Here is an 18356-nt window from a genome sequence, read left to right on the forward strand (position 1 = left end):
AATCATTTAAAGATGACTGCAAGCTTAGGTGTGATGAGACCTGTTCCAAATTGAACCTGTTGAAGAGACTTCTGTAAGCTATCAGCACAAGTTTGACTCAAAAAGCATAACACACCAGTCAGATTTATCAAACATATACTTAATAAAACAGCATCATCAGAAAACATCAAGCACTTATTAAACTTGTAGTCTGAAAAATGCAGCATAAATTTATTTATAAAACCAACTGGATCTACAATGGAAGCTCAAATAGTTCATTACATAAATTAAATACAACAAACATACGAAAAACAAAATTACAAATACTTTTTTTTAGATCTTCAGTGTTCTTTTAAAATACATTTTCTGTTAGAAATAAAATGTACTAAATTTATTTATTTTTAAATCTACGGAAGAAACTTATTTCTTGGTATACTGGATACTTCAAAAAAAGGCCTATGCCAACTCACCCTGTTCATGAACAGCAAAACTGGCTCAGTTTAACAAACAAAAGTACATTTTCAAAGTGCTACATGATTGTCTGTTGTTTCAGTAAAAGTGCAACATATTGTTTTGAATTTTAAATTTTGCATAGTTTCATAAAGTGGGATGTATCAATAAAATAAATGAAAGGAAGCACATTTAAATCCAAACACTATTGTGTGACCAATACTGAAGGTCCTGACAGAAAGAAAAAAAAAAGTCTTACAAGGCACACAAGCTGCTCCTTAAGAATATGAAACCCAAGAGATTTGATTTGGACATATCAAGTATTTCTACTGATACTACATTGCTACTACAATGGTAATTAACTTGGTGTATATACTTGTAATTAGGAAGATTTTGACAATTATTTGGCAACTATTTGATCATTATTTGGACCAGTGCTGAAATAGTTGGGGGCAATACATTTCATTGGTGGAGGATGTAGAAAAATATTATTCACAAAATATTCATGAGAGTCTGACTATCTTAACAAAAGATATTGTTATTTCTTTTCCTGTTTACAAGTATGCATAAATGCAGATATTTTCACAATGAGACATTATTTAAAACTTGTATGGGACCAGGGTTTGATAATTGATTATTATTTGTTCAATCTAAATAGCCAATTGATCGATGTGCACAGAACTACCTGGCATTTATATCAAGAAACTTTCACTGGGGTATACTTTCACTTTAAAAATAATTTAAATTTATTAAATTTTACCAAATAACCAAACATTTCAAGCTTCAGTTTAACATACTATACTAACATAAAAGGGATATGCATATTACATAGTCCCTATATACTTAGATCTTTCATCCTGTGAGTGCAAGGAAATAGTTGCCAAGTTCTATAAAAACATAAATCTGTTTTGATGACTCTGCCATCAAATGACAATTAATGACTTCAATTTACTTAATTACCATCTTAAATACTTTCTTTTTTAAAGAATTGTTTACAAATGATTGTACATAATAACAAGGTTAAAAATGTACACCTGAGAAAAAACAGGCCTGTGAACAAATATATATAGCAAAAAACTATTTTTCACAAACTCTCGTATCTTAAAATACTGCTGAAGAAGACCGGTGGGGCTACACAAATATATATAACACCGTTCAGAAGAGAAGGTCCCTTGTAGATCTTATATCATTGTATTGACAGCAAAAACCTTTTGATACGAGCATGCAATACAGTAATAAACAAATTAAGTTCAAATAGCTTTCACATTTTCTGCATTTGACCTTTAAGGAGCTTGCTACATTGAGTTGATCTATAATCTAATTTATTAAAATTGAATACAGATAATGAATTGTTTACATTTAACAGTCAAAATTACTGTTGTGGCCAATGATGATGGGACTTAGGTTCACAATCCCATTCCATGTTACCAAAACCACTGCAAGAAAATTATGATGTATTGTACTCTACAATAAAAAGATAAAATATTAACGTACACAAAGTGTATTAATGCAACTTTGTGAGTTTCTTTGGCTAACAGCATCAGCTAAATGACAAAACTGTAAATTGTAAAGTAAGTGCAGGACAAAAAATAATTTTTGGGATATGAGATATTTTGACTGATCCCCATGCCTCAGCCCCTCCCTATGCCAGGTTTCCCACTGGAGACATCTTGTCTCTCGGCCACAGAGACTCCCCTGTGATATTTCCATGGCTTGGCTGTGCTCGGTGAAGTGTCACAGGGCTGCACCCTGCTCTCTAGAGACGCGGCTGTGGGTCTGTATGTGCATTCACATGACCCCCCCCATGGTCAGGTCCTGGAACGGTCTGCCCTCATCTGGGTGCCGGTGCAGGGGACGTCCTGACTGAGGAAGGCCCATACCACCGATGGATTCAGGCTGAGTCTGGGTCACGACCCCACCGCTGCCATTCTGAAACTGAACAAAAAGGAGGCTGTCACAGACGTGTCAAAGTGAACTGGGACAAGCGGAGGAAGCAAAGGGCCCATGTGCTTACATGTGACAGGAAAGGCTGGTGCCCCAGAGCGCAGGGTGTGAGCAGCTTAGGGTTCACCTGCTGCTCACGTCCCAGGCCAAATGTCTCAGGCAGGCCCTGGTTCACGGGCAGGGCAGTGGGATGGCACAGGGGGGTGGTGTTGCCGTCCTGCAGGATGGTGGCACAGTGCCGCTCCCCTGTGGCTCCGGGCTGTAAGCCCTCCAGCAGATGCTCCAGGTTCTGGGGTGTGAAGCTGCCAGCCCCTCCAGCCGCAAGCCCTTCAGTGTAAGGGGAGAAGGCCTGGTCGCAGGCAATGGACATGGCGTTCAGCTGTTTCTGGTAGGGTGGGTCCAGGGTGGAGGCCTCCTGAACGAGGCACCCGTACTGTGGGAGGCTCCAATCTGCGCAGAACGGGGGAGGTAATGGGTGACCATTTGTGGCTGGCATGGCGACAGGCTGCTTCAGAGATGGGCATTTCCCGTTGACTTGCATGTGCTTCATCTTGTGACACAACTGCTGCTGTTGTTCCGGAAGTGATGACCGTAGCAGATATTCCTGTTGCTGTGGGAGCTGCTTTAGCGGTAACTCTTGATGTTTGTGTGAAAGTTGTGGCTGTGCCAGGTCATGTGATGATTGCTGCTGCAGATCTAGGTGCTGCTGTAGCTGCTCCTGTAGCTGGTTCTGTAGCACCAATGGCTGCTCTTGTCCCAGACTCTGATGTTGTGAATGCATCTGTGCCTGCAAATGTTGCTGTGGGGCGGTTTGCTGTTTATATGTCTGTGTAGGCGGATGCTGTTGCATAATCTGTTGCTGTGGAATCTGTTGCTGTACAAGTGTATGTTGTTGTGGAACTGGTTGCCATGGAGGTGTCTGCATATGTAAATTTTGCTGTGGAATCGGTTGGTGGGTATACCCATGTATATGTAAATGCTGTTGCAAAACTAGTTGCTGTGTCTCTCCATGTGAATGTTTCTGTGGAATTATTTCCTGCATATGAGGATGCTGTGGTAGAATGAGTTGCTGTGTCTGTGGATGTGTATGTTGCTGTGAAATTAGTTGCTGTGTCTGTGGATGTGTATGTTGCTGTGAAATTAGTTGATGTGTCTGTGGATGTTGTTGTGAAATTAGTTGCTGTGTCTGTGGGTGCTGTTGTGAAACTAGTTGCTGCGTCTGTGTATGCTGTGAAATTAGTTGCTGTGTCTGTGGATGTTGTTGTGAAATTAGTTTCCGTGTCTGTGGATGCTGCTGTGAAATTAGTTGCTGTGTCCGTGGATATTGCTGTGAAATTAATTGCTGTGTCTGTGCATGTTGTTGTGAAATTAGTTGCTGTGTCTGTGGATGTTGTTGTGAAATTAGTTGCTGTGTCTGTGGATGTTGCTGCGAAATTAGTTGCTGTGTCTGTGGATGTTGTTGTGAAATTATTTGCTGTGTCTGTGGATGTTGCTGTGAAATTATTTGCTGTGTCTGTGGATGTTGCTGTGAAATTAGTTGCTGTGTCTGTGGATGTTGTTGTGAAAATAGTTGCTGTGTCTGTGGATGTTGCTGTGAAATTAGTTGCTGTGTCTGTGAATGTTGCTGTGAAATGAGTTGCCCTGTCTGTGCATGTGGATTTTGCTGTGAAATTAGTTGCTGTGTCTGTGGATGTTGCTGTGAACTGAGTTGCTGTGTCTGTGGATGTTTTTGTGAAATTAGTTGCTGTGTCTGTGGATGTTGTTGTGAAATGAGTTGCTTTGTCTGTGCATGTGGATTTTGCTCTGAAATTAGTTGCTGTGTCTGTGGATGTTGTTGTGAAATGAGTTGCTCTGTCTGTGCATGTGGATGTTGCTGTGGAATCGGTTGGTGAGGATGTGCCTGTGTGTGTAAATACTGCTGTGGAAACGTTTGTTGTGGATGCATCTGTGTGTGTAGGTGTTGCTGCAGAACTGGCTTGTCTTGCAGTGGCTGCAGCAGTGGTTGCTCATGCTGTAGATGTGGAACTAAGTGCGGCTGTTGGGACTGTGGAGCACAGCTGGAGTCCTGCCCTGACAGCTTCCTTTCAGTGCTGTTTGAAAAGATAAAGTCCGATGTCTTCAGTGATTCCTGCACATACGACAAGATCTCATCTGCTACATCCATGATGTCACCCTGTTCATCCAACCTGATTTGCAGAAACTCCTCATCCTTCTGAATGAGCTCCAGGTCTTCTCTGCTTATCCCCAGACCTTTCATGAAGTTCAACAGGTCACCGTTTTTGTCCTCCTCTGAGCCGCTGATAGGTTTCTGCTTGAAAATGCCGTTTTCAGACAAAGACAAAATGTCATCCTGCCAGTCACCAGATAAAATCTGGTCTTCTCCAGAGTCTGCCAGCGCACTATGCTGGAAGGAGACGGGGTTCTGGGCAGGGACGCAAACATAGGCCGACTCGTCCTGTTTTAACATCGCCCCCAGGAGTGAGTTTGGGTCCAGTGACCTTGTGCCATTGCTCTGACTGGAGTCTCCCTCCATAAGCAATCCATTAGTGTCATACAGGACGGCTTCCCCTGTAGTGAAACCGAAAGGCAACTTGAGGTTCCTTTTACTGAGGTTCTCCTCTCCTTCTTCATCCCTGAAAGGGAGAAATGGCGTTAGATTGGTGAGGTAACAAAAGCTAACCTGAATAGAACTGTGCCAGAGATACTAGAAAGTTACTTGTGAGCCTCAACAAAATGGTCAGCAGTTTCTACAAACCACATTTCCACAGTCCTAATTCCCACAACACCATCCAAGTACAAGCATACAACCACAACATAAAATGTGAGATACACCCTACAACAAACATTGCGGTGCATTGGGTTTGCAGCACATGGACTTGAGAATGGCGCATATCAATAGAAAGCTCTCTCAGGCTATGAGGGAAGATGAGTGTTACGCTTCCACTCTCCCAGTTCCAGTTCCATCAGATCTGTAATTTGAAGGCTTTAAGTGAGCGTACGTGATGACACACTGCGAGGCGATGATGCACTCGGGCTTGCCGTTCTTGTAGACGAGCCTGGCGTTGGCCTGCACCCACACCCAACCGCTCTGCTTGGTGAGAAGCCTGAACACCGTCATGCCACTCTCACCAGTCTTCATCACTGAGGAGGGAAACACAGGCCCGTTACAAACACAGGTGACCCGTGTGACAAATGCAAGCCCTGGTCCTGATCATGGATTTCCACAGGGTTACCCAGACACTAATGTCATATTAGGGCATTTAATCTAAAGTAATCACTCTTCCCCCCTGTCTGGCTCTGAGGGAGTGTGTGTGTTAAGGGAGATGAGGAAAATCTGTTTATAAAAGCCTGTTGCTGGACAATGACGTGATTTTTGATGTTTTTTTGTTTTTTTTTAACCTGACATGAATTATTTTTTTTGTTTTTTTTGTTTAAGAGTCATTTTAAAGCAGTACACAACCATGCATATATTGTACAATAACTGGGTCTGCATACATCTGTGGTTATGGGTTATGAAAATCTCACAATGAGCGTGGCAGTGATGTCAAACAGGCCGGTATGCAAGGGCACTGAAGTCATTCGTATACAGACACATATACAACAGAAGTGCATTAGGGACCATCACACATACTGCGTATGTGGTTCTCTGCGCAATGCAGCATGTCTGCTGCATGGATGAACTGATAGCCTGTCCCACGATAGCAGAGCTCCGCCTCTGTGTAGCCCAGCACTGTCTTCCCTCTGTAGAGACAAACCAGAGGATGAGAAAAACTGTGTCTGAAGGAAACTCATTTAGACACAAAAACAGAATGTTTTTTCACACATGCCTGATGCAAAGAAGGCAGAAGGTTCATTGAGAGTCCTTTATAAGTATCTTCCATAGACAGCTCAACCCTCACCCTATAAATGTGTTTCTAACCGAAAAGGTCAACTCTGCTCCATACAGGCTTGTCTGGTAGGATCTTCTTCATGCATGCTTGCCAAGATGACACTCCCTGTACACATGCCTTTGCTAGGGACAGGGCAGGCCACATGCCCTGCACATGCCCTGTATGCGTGTGTGTGTATGCTTGTGAGTGTGCGTGTGTATGCGTGTGAGTGTGTGTGTGTGCGTGTGAGTGAGTGTGTGTGTGTGTATGCGTGTGAGTGAGTGTGTGTGTGTGTGTGTGTATGCTTGTGAGTGTGCGTGTGCATGCATGTGAGTGTGTGTGTGTTTGTATTCGCGTGAGTGTGTGGGTGTGTGTGTGTGTGCGTGTGTGTGTTACTCACTTGTCATCGCAGGCAGTAGGTGTGAAGTCCAGCTTGTGCTTGGTTCTGAACATGAAGCTCTTGGTTCGGATCTCCAGTATGGAGGGAGGCTGCAGAGGGCTGACTATGGCAAACAAGGCCAGTGGGGGCGGAGCCGGCAGCCCATCCTTCATCCTCTGGTTCTGGGCGTGCAAGAATTTCAGACGGCCCTGAAAGTTCATGGCCTGCAGAAGCGCAGCCATTAAAGCGACTATGAGGAAACATCATAAAGGAAATGATGATACAGAAAAAAGCAATGTTAGTCAGAAGGAGACCTATGTTCACTGAGGAACCCATTAATTATGATGGGGACCCAGAGAGAAAAGTAATGGAAGGATGGACATTTCGTAATGTTTCCATTCAGACAATATGAATACAGAAGACCTTGGAGGAGTGCATATGCAGCGAAACCAACCCTCTGTCTTATTTCACTGTTTATAGAATATCTAGTCAATGTGATTGATTAAAAGGAAAAATAGCTAAATAGGAATCAAATAGCTTAAGCATTGTACTGAATAGTAAATACTGGATTTAAAATATTGCAGGTTTGGACATTAGCCTCAGATACCCTGTCTGGGTTAGTGGAAACCAGTCAAATTCTTAAAAAGGGAACTGTAAAGTTGAAGTGTACACTAGAAATAATAAATTTCTTACAGAACAAAGGTATGTTTCCCTATTTCACTTCCATTTTTCATTCCTAGCACTCTGTCAGTGTGCTGTGCTTGTAACACTGGCTTCTTGCAATTAAATCGCAGAAATTACACTGATTTATATGCAAGCATGTAAAACATAATGTATTTCTTTTATCAATGTATTATAAATGATCTCTTTTTTTTTGCAAACATGTAAATTCTGTATTATACATGTACATTTGAAACATTTCAGGTTTCACATCATATTTACATTTTAAATAAAGAAATGGCTTCAATAAATGGAAAGCGCATTTTGTTAATAATGTTAATATTCCATGCCTCCCACGATTAAATGCTTGTTTCAATTAACACATTTTGTATGATTCATTGCAAAGTGATCTGAAGTGGCTGACACTTCATACGATACATGTAAACATGAATCATATTTTATTTTAAGCCAGGTGACATTTTCATCCATATTGGACACAGTCGTCAGCAACTAAGTTCACCACATTAAATGCAAAATATTACCAGCCTGATATTTTGATAAATAATTAATTAATTTAATTTATTTCACAGATTTTCTTGTTGGCAGTACTCTAAAACAAGAAGACAAAAATGTATTGCAGGATTTTCGTCACTATAGCAGACTAGAAGAGGATATTAGAGAAGGCTAGGGATTTGCCATATTTTCACAGAAACACAGAAAATGTTATGAATAGAAGAATCTCAAGCAGAACTTCTTTCGCTTCACTCTGGGTTTGCACGCAAAGCTACTGATGTGATCGCTTCCTGTTCAGGACAAGCAGTCCCTGACCTTTCCCTGAACCCAAAAGAGAGACAGAGGGCCCTGTGGGCGAACTTTAAAATCCCTCAGCCCTGCAGCACAACTGCTTAACCCCTCACTTTACAGTACGAGACCAGAAACATACTTCCTGCTCACACCAAGGCCAAAACGCAAGGCAAAATATTCTGTAAAACACATTAGTGGACTGCCATCCCATTCACTGCTGGATCTAGTAGTTCAAACAAAAGAGAAAATACATGAATCTTATGTCCAAAGGCTATCTGTTCTCACCACACAAACAATTCTATAAAATGTGACCACACACCGACGCACACAGACTAGGAATTAACATACATTATTAATGTAGTAATAAGCCAGAGAGAGGCAGTCTTGTCAAATGTGATTCACCAAACAGTGAATGGCAAGGGTCTCTTGAACAGCACTAGATATTTCCAAATACTAGTGAATTTGGTAAATTCACTGTCTGTGTATATCTGCTCCTTCACACAAAACTACTTACAAGAAATCCAGACGAGTTGTCCAGAAGACATCGTACCCTGCAGACAAAGTTGCGGTCCAAAAATGTGGAGTTTTCTGGTGGGAGCTGCTCTGGGCGGTAGCATGCTAACGGCAGCTCTGCGCTCCTTCCATCTGAAATAAAGAGCTGATCAGTTTACATAGCATACCTGAGGGCTTAACATGCAAGCCCAGTAAAACACACTGGGGAAAACAAATGGATTTACAGACTGATGCTTTATCCCACCCAGAAAATGTGAATCAACAGGCAAGTGTTATTCATTATATAATAAAATAAATAAATAAATACTTCTATCTCAGATGATTCACAGTTTATGTCACAAGCTAGCTGGAATAGTAGTTTATTATCAAGCAAGTTTTACCCACTGTTCGAGCAGGAATAAGATGCTTAAATTTCACCTTACAGTAACAGCTGTTTCTCCTGCTAGATGTCAAAACTAATATCTGTTACTGTTAGCTACCAGTGAAAACAGACGGAATAACAACTTATCAGTGAAATCACATACAAGTTGTCCCAACTAACTGTATGAACTACTTGCTCTACACGACCCCTTTCACACACTCAGATGGGACTTCCCAATATGGGCAGAACATGCATTTGCACAGGGGAGCCCTCTCTGGACCAGTGCCTCTGGAATGCACTCCCTGTGCATGCAATGGCTGCTGGCTTTCTGGCCTTTAAGTCAGCCTGGAAAACTCCCTTGAACCAGCCGACCTTCTTAACCATAGCCAATCTTTCCTTCTTTGCTCTCCGTTTTTTGCCTTGCCCTGTTTTAATGATGTCAGCATCGCTCGTCTTAACTTGATGACTTCATGAAGTCTAACCCATTACCATGCAATCTTAATATTGCATTTTTGCATTACATTACATTACATTACAGGCATTTAGCAGACGCTCTTATCCAGAGCATTATGATCACAACGGTAGTACCTTCCTCCCCTGTCTAACCTGGGATTCAAGACCACATCCCTCAGGCCTTTACACAAGTGCATGATAAAGTGACAAGCTTGCCGAAGCATACTTCTCTGAACTTTAATCACATCATCCTCTCAGAATGAGCCCTAGTGGGAGGTTTACACACAGCCCTGCTCCACACAGCCTGTCCTGAAGCCTGATCTCAGATGAAAGGGGCTCTGTGCTACAGAGCAAGCCTGGGCAGAAGGGCTTTGTTCAGCTCAGGTGATACTCTGAGGTGGATCACTGCTTGGCCAGACTTGCCTACACGGCAAAACATCTCTTTGTTTTAACTGTTTTACGTGAAACTACCTTGGGAACGATACGCGCCACAATAAATAAATAAAGAGGGTGTTGAATGGTTTTGATATGTGTTCAGAGCTGTTTATGCAGAATTTAGAGGGGGGGGTTGGGGGGGGAATGAGCATGTAGTGAGTGAGTGATGATGGAAGCAGCTAGCCACTGCTTCTGTTCACCAGCAGGGCGCCACAGATGCTGAGAGTACTGTACAACTGTAGAACAGGTTTAGACAAGAAACAATCAAAACAGGGAACACCGCTTTCCCTTGGTAATATTATAGAGCATTATCCACCACTCTGCTGGACGAGCGTCTGCAGTCTATACTGGAATGGTAAGAATCTGTTCAGGACTGCGGTACTAAGAACAAGCACCTCAGTTGGGTATAGCTCCTCGTGAATAAAAAAGCCCCTTTTGCCAGCTTTAGTCATGAAGAGACTGAATTTGCTGTTAAGAAAAGCTACCCTCACCCATTACCCTATGGTATGTTCTGTGATCTGCAGATTAGGCTCTAATTAAATTAGTAGAAAATACTCATGCAAATGGCAAACAGATTTAAAACAGGCAAACAATGTTCCTTCAGCTGTATTCCCTTATGACACTGATGTCATAGATTCCAACCATGTTTCAGTATTAAACCTGCCCCTCAGCACTCACAGTACTTTCACAAAAGCAAATGTAATACAGTCTTTAAATTATTTTGTTTTTCATTACATTCTTTTAGCAGATGTCATTATCCAGAGGGACTTGCAATGCACATTTAAAAAAAATGTGATTTATGTTCCATTGGTCCCACAGCAATCAGTAAAGACAAAAGGAAAGAGCACTTAGCACACCTACTAGCCAACCAGTAAACAGCTATGTATCAAAGTACGGTACATGCTAAAGTATCAGTGCACAGAATCTATACCATCTGCCATTCAGTCAGTGTCCCCTAGCTAGCTATATTGCTTCTTTGTTTCCTTTTGTTTTTTAGTGTCCATAGTGGAGTGAGTACATATGAGAACACGTGATGGGCAAAGAAAATGCTTTTTAAACCAGTTTTAACTTAATCAGTAGTGTCGCAGCATGGGTCCAGACCCGAGGCTATTACACGCAGGCCTCAGCAGTTGGCCTCTGTGCTCACACACACGCACCACAGCCACATCACAGACTGACGAGCAGCTGCAGTGTATTCTTTGCTTCTTCTCAGTGTAAGCATTTTATTTTTGCTTAAGCTTGGTGCCCAGTTCTCAAGACTATCTTCGTTAATACTGTAATGATGATTACTGAAACCTGAAGCAAAGCTGAAACAGCATTACTGCCGTTGTGGCGATTAGCGCGGTCTGCGTATGCAGTCACTACACAGCTGCCATCTAAATAAAGTTCAGAGAGTCAAGCAGCCAATATCTAGATCCCTCATGAAAGCTGATCTGGTGCTAAAGTAAAAAAACTAGCCTGATCCAAAGCCTGTGGACACCAACTGTGAGCTACAATGATCCGGGTGCGGCAGGCTTGAGTTTACCCAGCTGGGTATCACTCCTGGCCTGAGTCACACACTCCTGAGCCCAGGCGTACTGCAGACCTGCGATGGGCTGAGTCTGGGCCCCATGTTCGAACCGTTCTGCGATGACCGTAGTGGAAGCAGCAGCACTGTCTGTCCCATTTTGGCTCCTAAAGCACTTTCTGTGCTTTTGTCTGACTCTGGTGTAGGACATTTCCCCCATTTCTCAATGTTGGATAGATGCCATACGCTCACCTCCCCCTCCCATATTCACCCACCCAGACCAGATGACTGCTGCACCTGTAAAATCGGCCACCTCAGCACAACCCTATCGTATGCATGCACACATGCACTCACACACACCAGAGCCTTCAGACCAGCAGATGTACAGTATGCAGCAACGCTCATCCATCTGATACTCCCTTCAGCTGTTCACTTCCCAGTGTGTCCTACTTCAGTAGAACAGGCCATTATATTCCATCTCTGCAAATGACTGTATTTTGCTTTGACTTTAATTAAAATTCAAATCAAACATTTTGTTTATGAACGATATTTCTTTCTTAACTGTAGAGGAAACTTAATTCAGCAGAAAAATATGTGAAAAATGAACAAGTATTTAGGAGTATGAAGGTGAGACAGAACAATGACAGAACTGGACGCAAGGGCACAGTTGTAACTGTTCACTAGGCACTAAAGTAAAATAAACAGTACAAAACTAAATAAAATCCATATGATTGTTTTATCAGAATTAAGAACATAAGAATATAACAACATGCAAAGATAAGAACAGGATAGTCAGGCCATCTGTGCTTGCCACTCAACTATAAAGTAGAGTAGAGCACTCACCATTTATGTACAATCTAGAGTGTCTAGCACTGCATCAGGCCTGGACTTGAAAAGCCCTTAGGGTCCCTGCCTCTACGACATGATCTGGCAAGCTGTTCTGCATTGTGACAACTCTCTGTATAAAGAAATACTTCCTCATACGTGTATTGATTTTATTTTATGTTCATTTCCACCCATGTTCCCTTGTTCTACCGAAAGAATGCAACCAGAAATATCTGTCCTACTTCACCTTGTTAATCCCTTTTATAAATTAAAACTTCCACCAAATCCCCAATGTCCTTATTCTAGTATCGTAAGTCTTAACTTTTACATTTCATACCAAGAACCAATTTAGTTGCTCCTCTCTGAGCTTTTTCCACAGCTTCTAGGCTATACCTTTTCTCATAGTGCGGTGCCCAGAACAGCACAAAATACTCTTCAGTGTGTTCTGAAAAGGCCATTGTATAACATCAGTATAACTGCATTTGATTAATACTTTTTTGTCAATATATCCCAGCATCCTGTTGGCCTTTTTTACTGCTACACTACAATGCCTAGACTCTAATAGGCTATGACCAACAGTAATCAGTTTTCCCTTCCCCTAAATAGCAACCTATCTCCCTCTAACAACCTCTCAATTCCTCGCACAAAATGTGATAAACATTATATTATAAATTCAATAATTATAATCATCAATTCTAGACAGATTCCAGATGCAAACCTGTTACATAAATTACATAATTAACCCAGAGACTATAGCATATGCTTCCTTCCATGAGCTCAAAACAGCAATGGAGTACAGCAATGAAGCAGCAGAAGCCCTGCAGACACAAAGCCTCCAGCATTGCAGAGGATCCCTCCCATCCCTCACACAGACTCTTTGCCCTCCTGCCATCAGGAAGGAGATACTGCAGCATAAAAAGCACTGCCAGGCAGTACGACAGCTTCTTCCCCCAGGGTGCAAGACTCATGAACACCCTGCTGCCACCAAACACTCACACATAAATCCTACACTGGTAGCCTTACATTATTTCAAGATTTTATACTGCTGCTGGTTTTAAAATAATACAGATTGTCCTTTAATAACCCAAACGTCTTTTACTCAATTCAGCCTCTTTTACAAGCTTGACTGTGTTTTATTTATTTATCATGTCTCCTCTTATGTAAACATGCACAAGCACATACCGTTTATATTGTGTTGTTTGTGTATCTGTAGTGTCTTTCTTCAGCACCTTGGCCTGAGAGGAACAACGTTTCATTCAGTTGTACACTGTTTACTCATGTATAGGCGAATGACGAACCAACTTGAACATGAACCTGAATAAATATTGATTCTAGCTACAGACAACAGTAATAAGAAAACATCTAGAAATACCAGCATCCACTGGCACCAAGGGAGTGCATAAGGAAGTCATCATTGTATCCACATTTTCTTGGCCACAGTGAGGCTAACATTCTTTGAGAACTTGAAAGTTGAATTGGCTAAGCACATGGCCTACAGGTTTGCAGAAGGACAATGAATCATATTATAAATGTGGCCCCTAATTCGAGATGTTTTAAGACAATCCACAAATAGCCACACTGTAGGCAGTCAAATGCCTTTTTAGCATATAAAGATAACACTGCTGTTGAGGACATGTGGTCCTTAGATCCCCATGTCACATAACAAGTAAAAGATGTCAGATGGTACTTTATACTAATCTTGTTTTTATAAAACCTGTCTGGGTCAGGGTGTACTGATTTATGGATGACGTCTTTGCGATGTTCAACCACAACCTTTGCATGAAGCTTAATACGTATATTTAACTGTGGAAGAAGACACAAATTATAACAAATCTGTGATAATTTTGGTTCTGAGGGAATGCGTTTTACCACAGTGGAATTTATTGCCTTAAACACCACGGGACCAAGTAAATCCCCATAGGCTGGCAAGAGTTTGGGGGGCATGCCGTCAGTACCAGGTGACGTCTCCTTTTTCATACAGCAGAGAGCCTGTGCAAGTTCAGGGAGTGAAACTGGATCTGTCAGGGATACAGTATCCTCTGGGGATAAAGTAGGGTGGTATAACTTGTGTAAAAATTGAGAACAGATCTGCTGGCCTTAAATGGGATGATTGATGTAATCATAAATTGCCCTCAACACAGAAGCAATGTCGCAAATTCGCCTGACGGACAGCAGATAGCACTGATGCACAAAAGAGACCTTGAGGGCTAGAAGGCGGTCACTGCTACGAAAATAATATTTTCTGGACCCTCATAATAAACAAAATAAACATACGCTGGTAAACACAATAACTGTTCCATGTTATAATAACATTGAGCTGTACAGATAGACTTAAAACAAATATTAACATGCACAGGGCTCTGATATAACAATGGAGAATATTTTAGCCACATCAACATCTTTCAAGATGGAATGAGTACATGTAATCATTCCAAGAATGGGATTTGTGCCTAGTTGAAAAACAACATAGTCAGTTGCATTGGGATTACGTGTGCACCATATGTCAAATACATTCAAATCATAAGCAATTTGAAGAATGAGTTAGCTGGATTTGTATTAGGATTTACATTGGAATAGATGTAGTGCAGCCCATAAGTACTTGGTCTGTGACACATTTTTGTATTGTTTTGGCTTTGTACTCCAGTACATTGGATATGAAATGAAACGGTGAATATGACGTTCAAGTGCAGACTGTCAGCTTTAATTTGAGGGTATTTACATCCATATCAAGTTATTTCTGGAGTAATTACAGCCCTTTCTATAAACAGTCCCCCATTTTAGGGAACACAATAAGCACAGTCACAAATAAAGTCATCATATTTAGTATTTGGTTGTAAATCCTTTGAATTCAATGACTACTTAAAGTCTCCAACCCACAGACATCACCAGACACTGGGTGTCTTCCATGGGTAGCCTCTGAAACATCTATGCCTACATCCTGAGACTGTTCTTGACCTGTTCAGCAGTTGAAAAGAGGTTTTGCTTCACAATACAAACTATTGTTTGCTATTGTTGAGCTCACCAATGTGTTCTTGCTTCTTAATGTACCAAACAGTTGACTTTGACACACCCAATGTTTTGTCTCTGAACATTCAGATTTTGTCAGCCTCATGTTGACATGCTTTACTGACACTGAACGTCTTTGGTCCTTATGCTGAGAGACAACAGCAACAAATTCAAAATGCAAATCCCACACAGCACTTGACCTTTCAGCTCACATTCAAGACCTCAAGTTCAAGCCCATTGCATTCTAGCTCATAACAGAAATGTCTCTCATTGCATCAAATGGAAGTCAAACAAACAATGACAAAAAAGGAGGGCTCTAATACAAATCTATTTCCCAAAGCTATAAAATTCCCAAAGCTGCTCTTAACTTTCCCTCTAAATGTGAAAACCCACATACAAAATCTGACTGTAAACCCATGGCAAGGAGAGAGGCTACCTCCCATCTTTGGCATGTTATTCCCTTACTAAGATACATGACACTCGCACTGACATGGTCAGCAGCTTCAGGGTATCTGCTCACCCAGTCTAGTCATGCTGTTGAGCAGAGTTGAGAAACACTTTAACACCATGACAGAAATGGAGGATACGCCCAGTGTCATCACGGATGGGGTTTCTTTACTTGCGTACATTCAAAATCAGCCGTGTATCACTGTATCATTCGACTTTGAAAATGAAAACTCCAGGCTTTTGGGAGTCACTTCTGGGGTGCCTACACATTTATGTTTTTCCATTCCTAATCTCAGTTTCTGCTGGAAGCATGTTCAAGCACCAAATCTGCTTCCGGGTGTATTTATAACCTCCTTTCTGGTAAAAAGTAACAAGGCATCAGCATTATCCTTAGTATCAGAAAAGGCTTCTTCCTTATTTTAATGCACTTAAAGGTGCATTACATACGTTCTCACCCTAGTAATGTGAGGATGTGAAGGATGCTATTTTCATCATCATTCAAATGAAAACCAAAATACAGCTGACATGATTGACACACGGGGAGAGCAACCTGACAGCCTGTATCATCCTGAAGCTGTGAAGAAGTGCAGCCGAGCACAAATTAAGAAAGCAACTAACAGCTGTCCAGGTAACATGTTTGAGCGACACTACTTTTCATCAATCAAAAAACGTCTTTTTAAATTTAACCTATATTACAAACATCAGTAAAACAACTTTCATAAAAAGGAGGAAACTGTATGCTTTACTTTAATGGTAGTGCAGTATGGAAGTCTTGCTAAAGTCTATAAATGCAGTCATTATGATCCTATAACTAAATAATTGATTCATTTCAGTAATACAGATTTACAAGTGGTCATGTCATTGCTAGCCATGAAAATGAAATTTCAGTCTTCACTCGCATGAATAAGAATAATAAGAATGCATGGAAATATAAGGGTGTTTAACCTGAGTGTCTGAGGAGAGGATGGAGCAGGGCTGGTCTTAGGTGAGGGTGGAGGAGTGGGGCCTTACCTGAGGACTCCTGCCCCGTCTCTGGGGAGACGGTGGGGTCGAGCGCCCAGTGAAGCTGCCGTCGGAACTCTGACCTATCCTCTGTATGGATGAGGTCATAGACATTCTGGTGGATGATATCCGACTGAGGAGCAAAGAGAAATGTGAGCTGAAGGCACCCCCAATTTGTTACAAGGTCATTTCAAAATTAAATTTAAGCCAAAACAACACGGTGCCTCTTTTATATCCATAAGAAAGGAAATTCATATAAAGCAGTAGCACCCAATGGCCCTTCCATAGGTCACTGTACAACCATTTTCACACCTCTACACTCTTCAAACTTCTATGAGAAACCACATTAGCACTTCACATCACTGATCCAAGATTTAGCGGCATAAATAAAGATAAGCAGTTCAAAACTGAGTATTTCCACCACATGCTGTGTTGGCTTCATTAACCTCGCTGGCAAACCAGTAGTGTCTATTCAAGCACATCATCACACTGACTAACTGACATAACTGATATACATTCACTAGATCACCAAGCACAGCACTCATGGGTAACAGATCCCTCAGCAAATCACAGATCCTGTGTGTTCTAGATAACTCCATAAAGCACAGAGCAGACATGTAATAGATCACACATAAAAAACACAGGGCCCACATATGCTAAATCACAGACCACAGTACATAGGGTATCTGCAACATCACTCGCAGTACATTGCCATTAAAAATACTAAAATCCAAGTGCAAGTTTCGCTGTCAATTTTTAACTGGTCACCTTGACCTTTTGCAGCTTTTTGGAACTGCTGCACATTTGAGTTTATTCAGTGTGCAGAGATGGGTAACCTGGCTGGGAACCAGGCCACTGGTTTATGGCCAGTAAATATGTGGTAGCTCAGGACGGAAGGAGAATGTGAACAGTAAGGATTACCTCCACCAGGCTTACCATGTATTCACAAAATGGACTGAAGAGAACTACGTTCTGATTAAAACTTTAATTTAAGAACTTTACCGAAAGGATGTAATGTGGCACGATGGCATGTGATCATCAAATATGTAATCTTTTAAATGTTAAATTAGCAACAGCAGTTTTACTCAAATTATATTCTTGCTTCTCTAGCAACACAAGTGTGGGAAATTTGTTTCCACATTGGGTGGAGAGAATTAGTAAACTTTTCATCAACATACATGATGTAGTTCACTGCATTTAACTACAGTGAACATGCCGATACCAAATTAATATATTTCATTGAAAAGTGTGACTCCAGAAACTTTTAATGTGCGGGAGAGTTTAAAGCTACAAGACCAAGTAACCCAACAGAGCTGATGAGATACAATGGTGGGTAATTAAAAATAGCACAGTAAATTTTTTATAAATCACTGAATACTGTAAACAACAACAAAAATCCAATATATTCTGGTGAGGGTTGTTTTCTCCTGAAAAAAATTATAAAATGACAGTAACACATAAATAATGTTTAGGGAAATTACATGCTTACATCTTTAAAATGATGAATGACTAAGAACCCAAGTTTACATAACAAGCTTACTCACGGGAACCAAAATGAATTGTATTTAATAGGGAAAAATTGCATAAACGATACACAAAAAAAAAGAATAGACTGCTAACATTCCAGACTAGGATTTCAATCTACATGCTGCAGATTAGCAAAGCTCCAGAGTTCCATCTTGGTTGCAGTTAAAATGCAAGAGACCAAAACAAACCTATTTA

The 18356-nt window shown here is 41.2% G+C and overlaps 2 protein-coding genes across 2 annotated transcripts in view; both read right to left on the bottom strand.

Annotated features, from left to right (window-relative positions):
- Positions 1–1796: 1796 nt before the first annotated feature.
- On the bottom strand, positions 1797–3838 carry LOC118229149 (double-stranded RNA-binding protein Staufen homolog). The gene is made up of 2 exons (XM_035420862.1): positions 2444–3838; positions 1797–2364 (listed from the first exon to the last, which is right to left on the bottom strand). The coding sequence occupies exons 1-2, from the start codon at positions 3413–3415 to the stop codon at positions 2218–2220; spliced, it is 1119 nt and encodes a 372-aa protein (XP_035276753.1). The 5' UTR covers positions 3416–3838; the 3' UTR covers positions 1797–2217.
- ahr1a (aryl hydrocarbon receptor 1a) overlaps positions 3610–18356 on the bottom strand; it is a 33808-nt gene continuing 19061 nt past the window's right edge. The window contains exons 5-11 of the mRNA XM_035421188.1: positions 16644–16767; positions 8600–8730; positions 6643–6845; positions 6005–6114; positions 5373–5514; positions 3999–5006; positions 3610–3622 (exon numbers count right to left, since the gene is read on the bottom strand). Coding sequence (XP_035277079.1) covers positions 3610–3622; positions 3999–5006; positions 5373–5514; positions 6005–6114; positions 6643–6845; positions 8600–8730; positions 16644–16767 — 1731 coding nt within the window. The remainder of the gene's footprint in view (positions 3623–3998; positions 5007–5372; positions 5515–6004; positions 6115–6642; positions 6846–8599; positions 8731–16643; positions 16768–18356) is intronic.

Source organism: Anguilla anguilla, chromosome 1, assembly GCF_013347855.1.
Source record: "Anguilla anguilla isolate fAngAng1 chromosome 1, fAngAng1.pri, whole genome shotgun sequence".
NCBI lineage: Eukaryota > Metazoa > Chordata > Actinopteri > Anguilliformes > Anguillidae > Anguilla > Anguilla anguilla.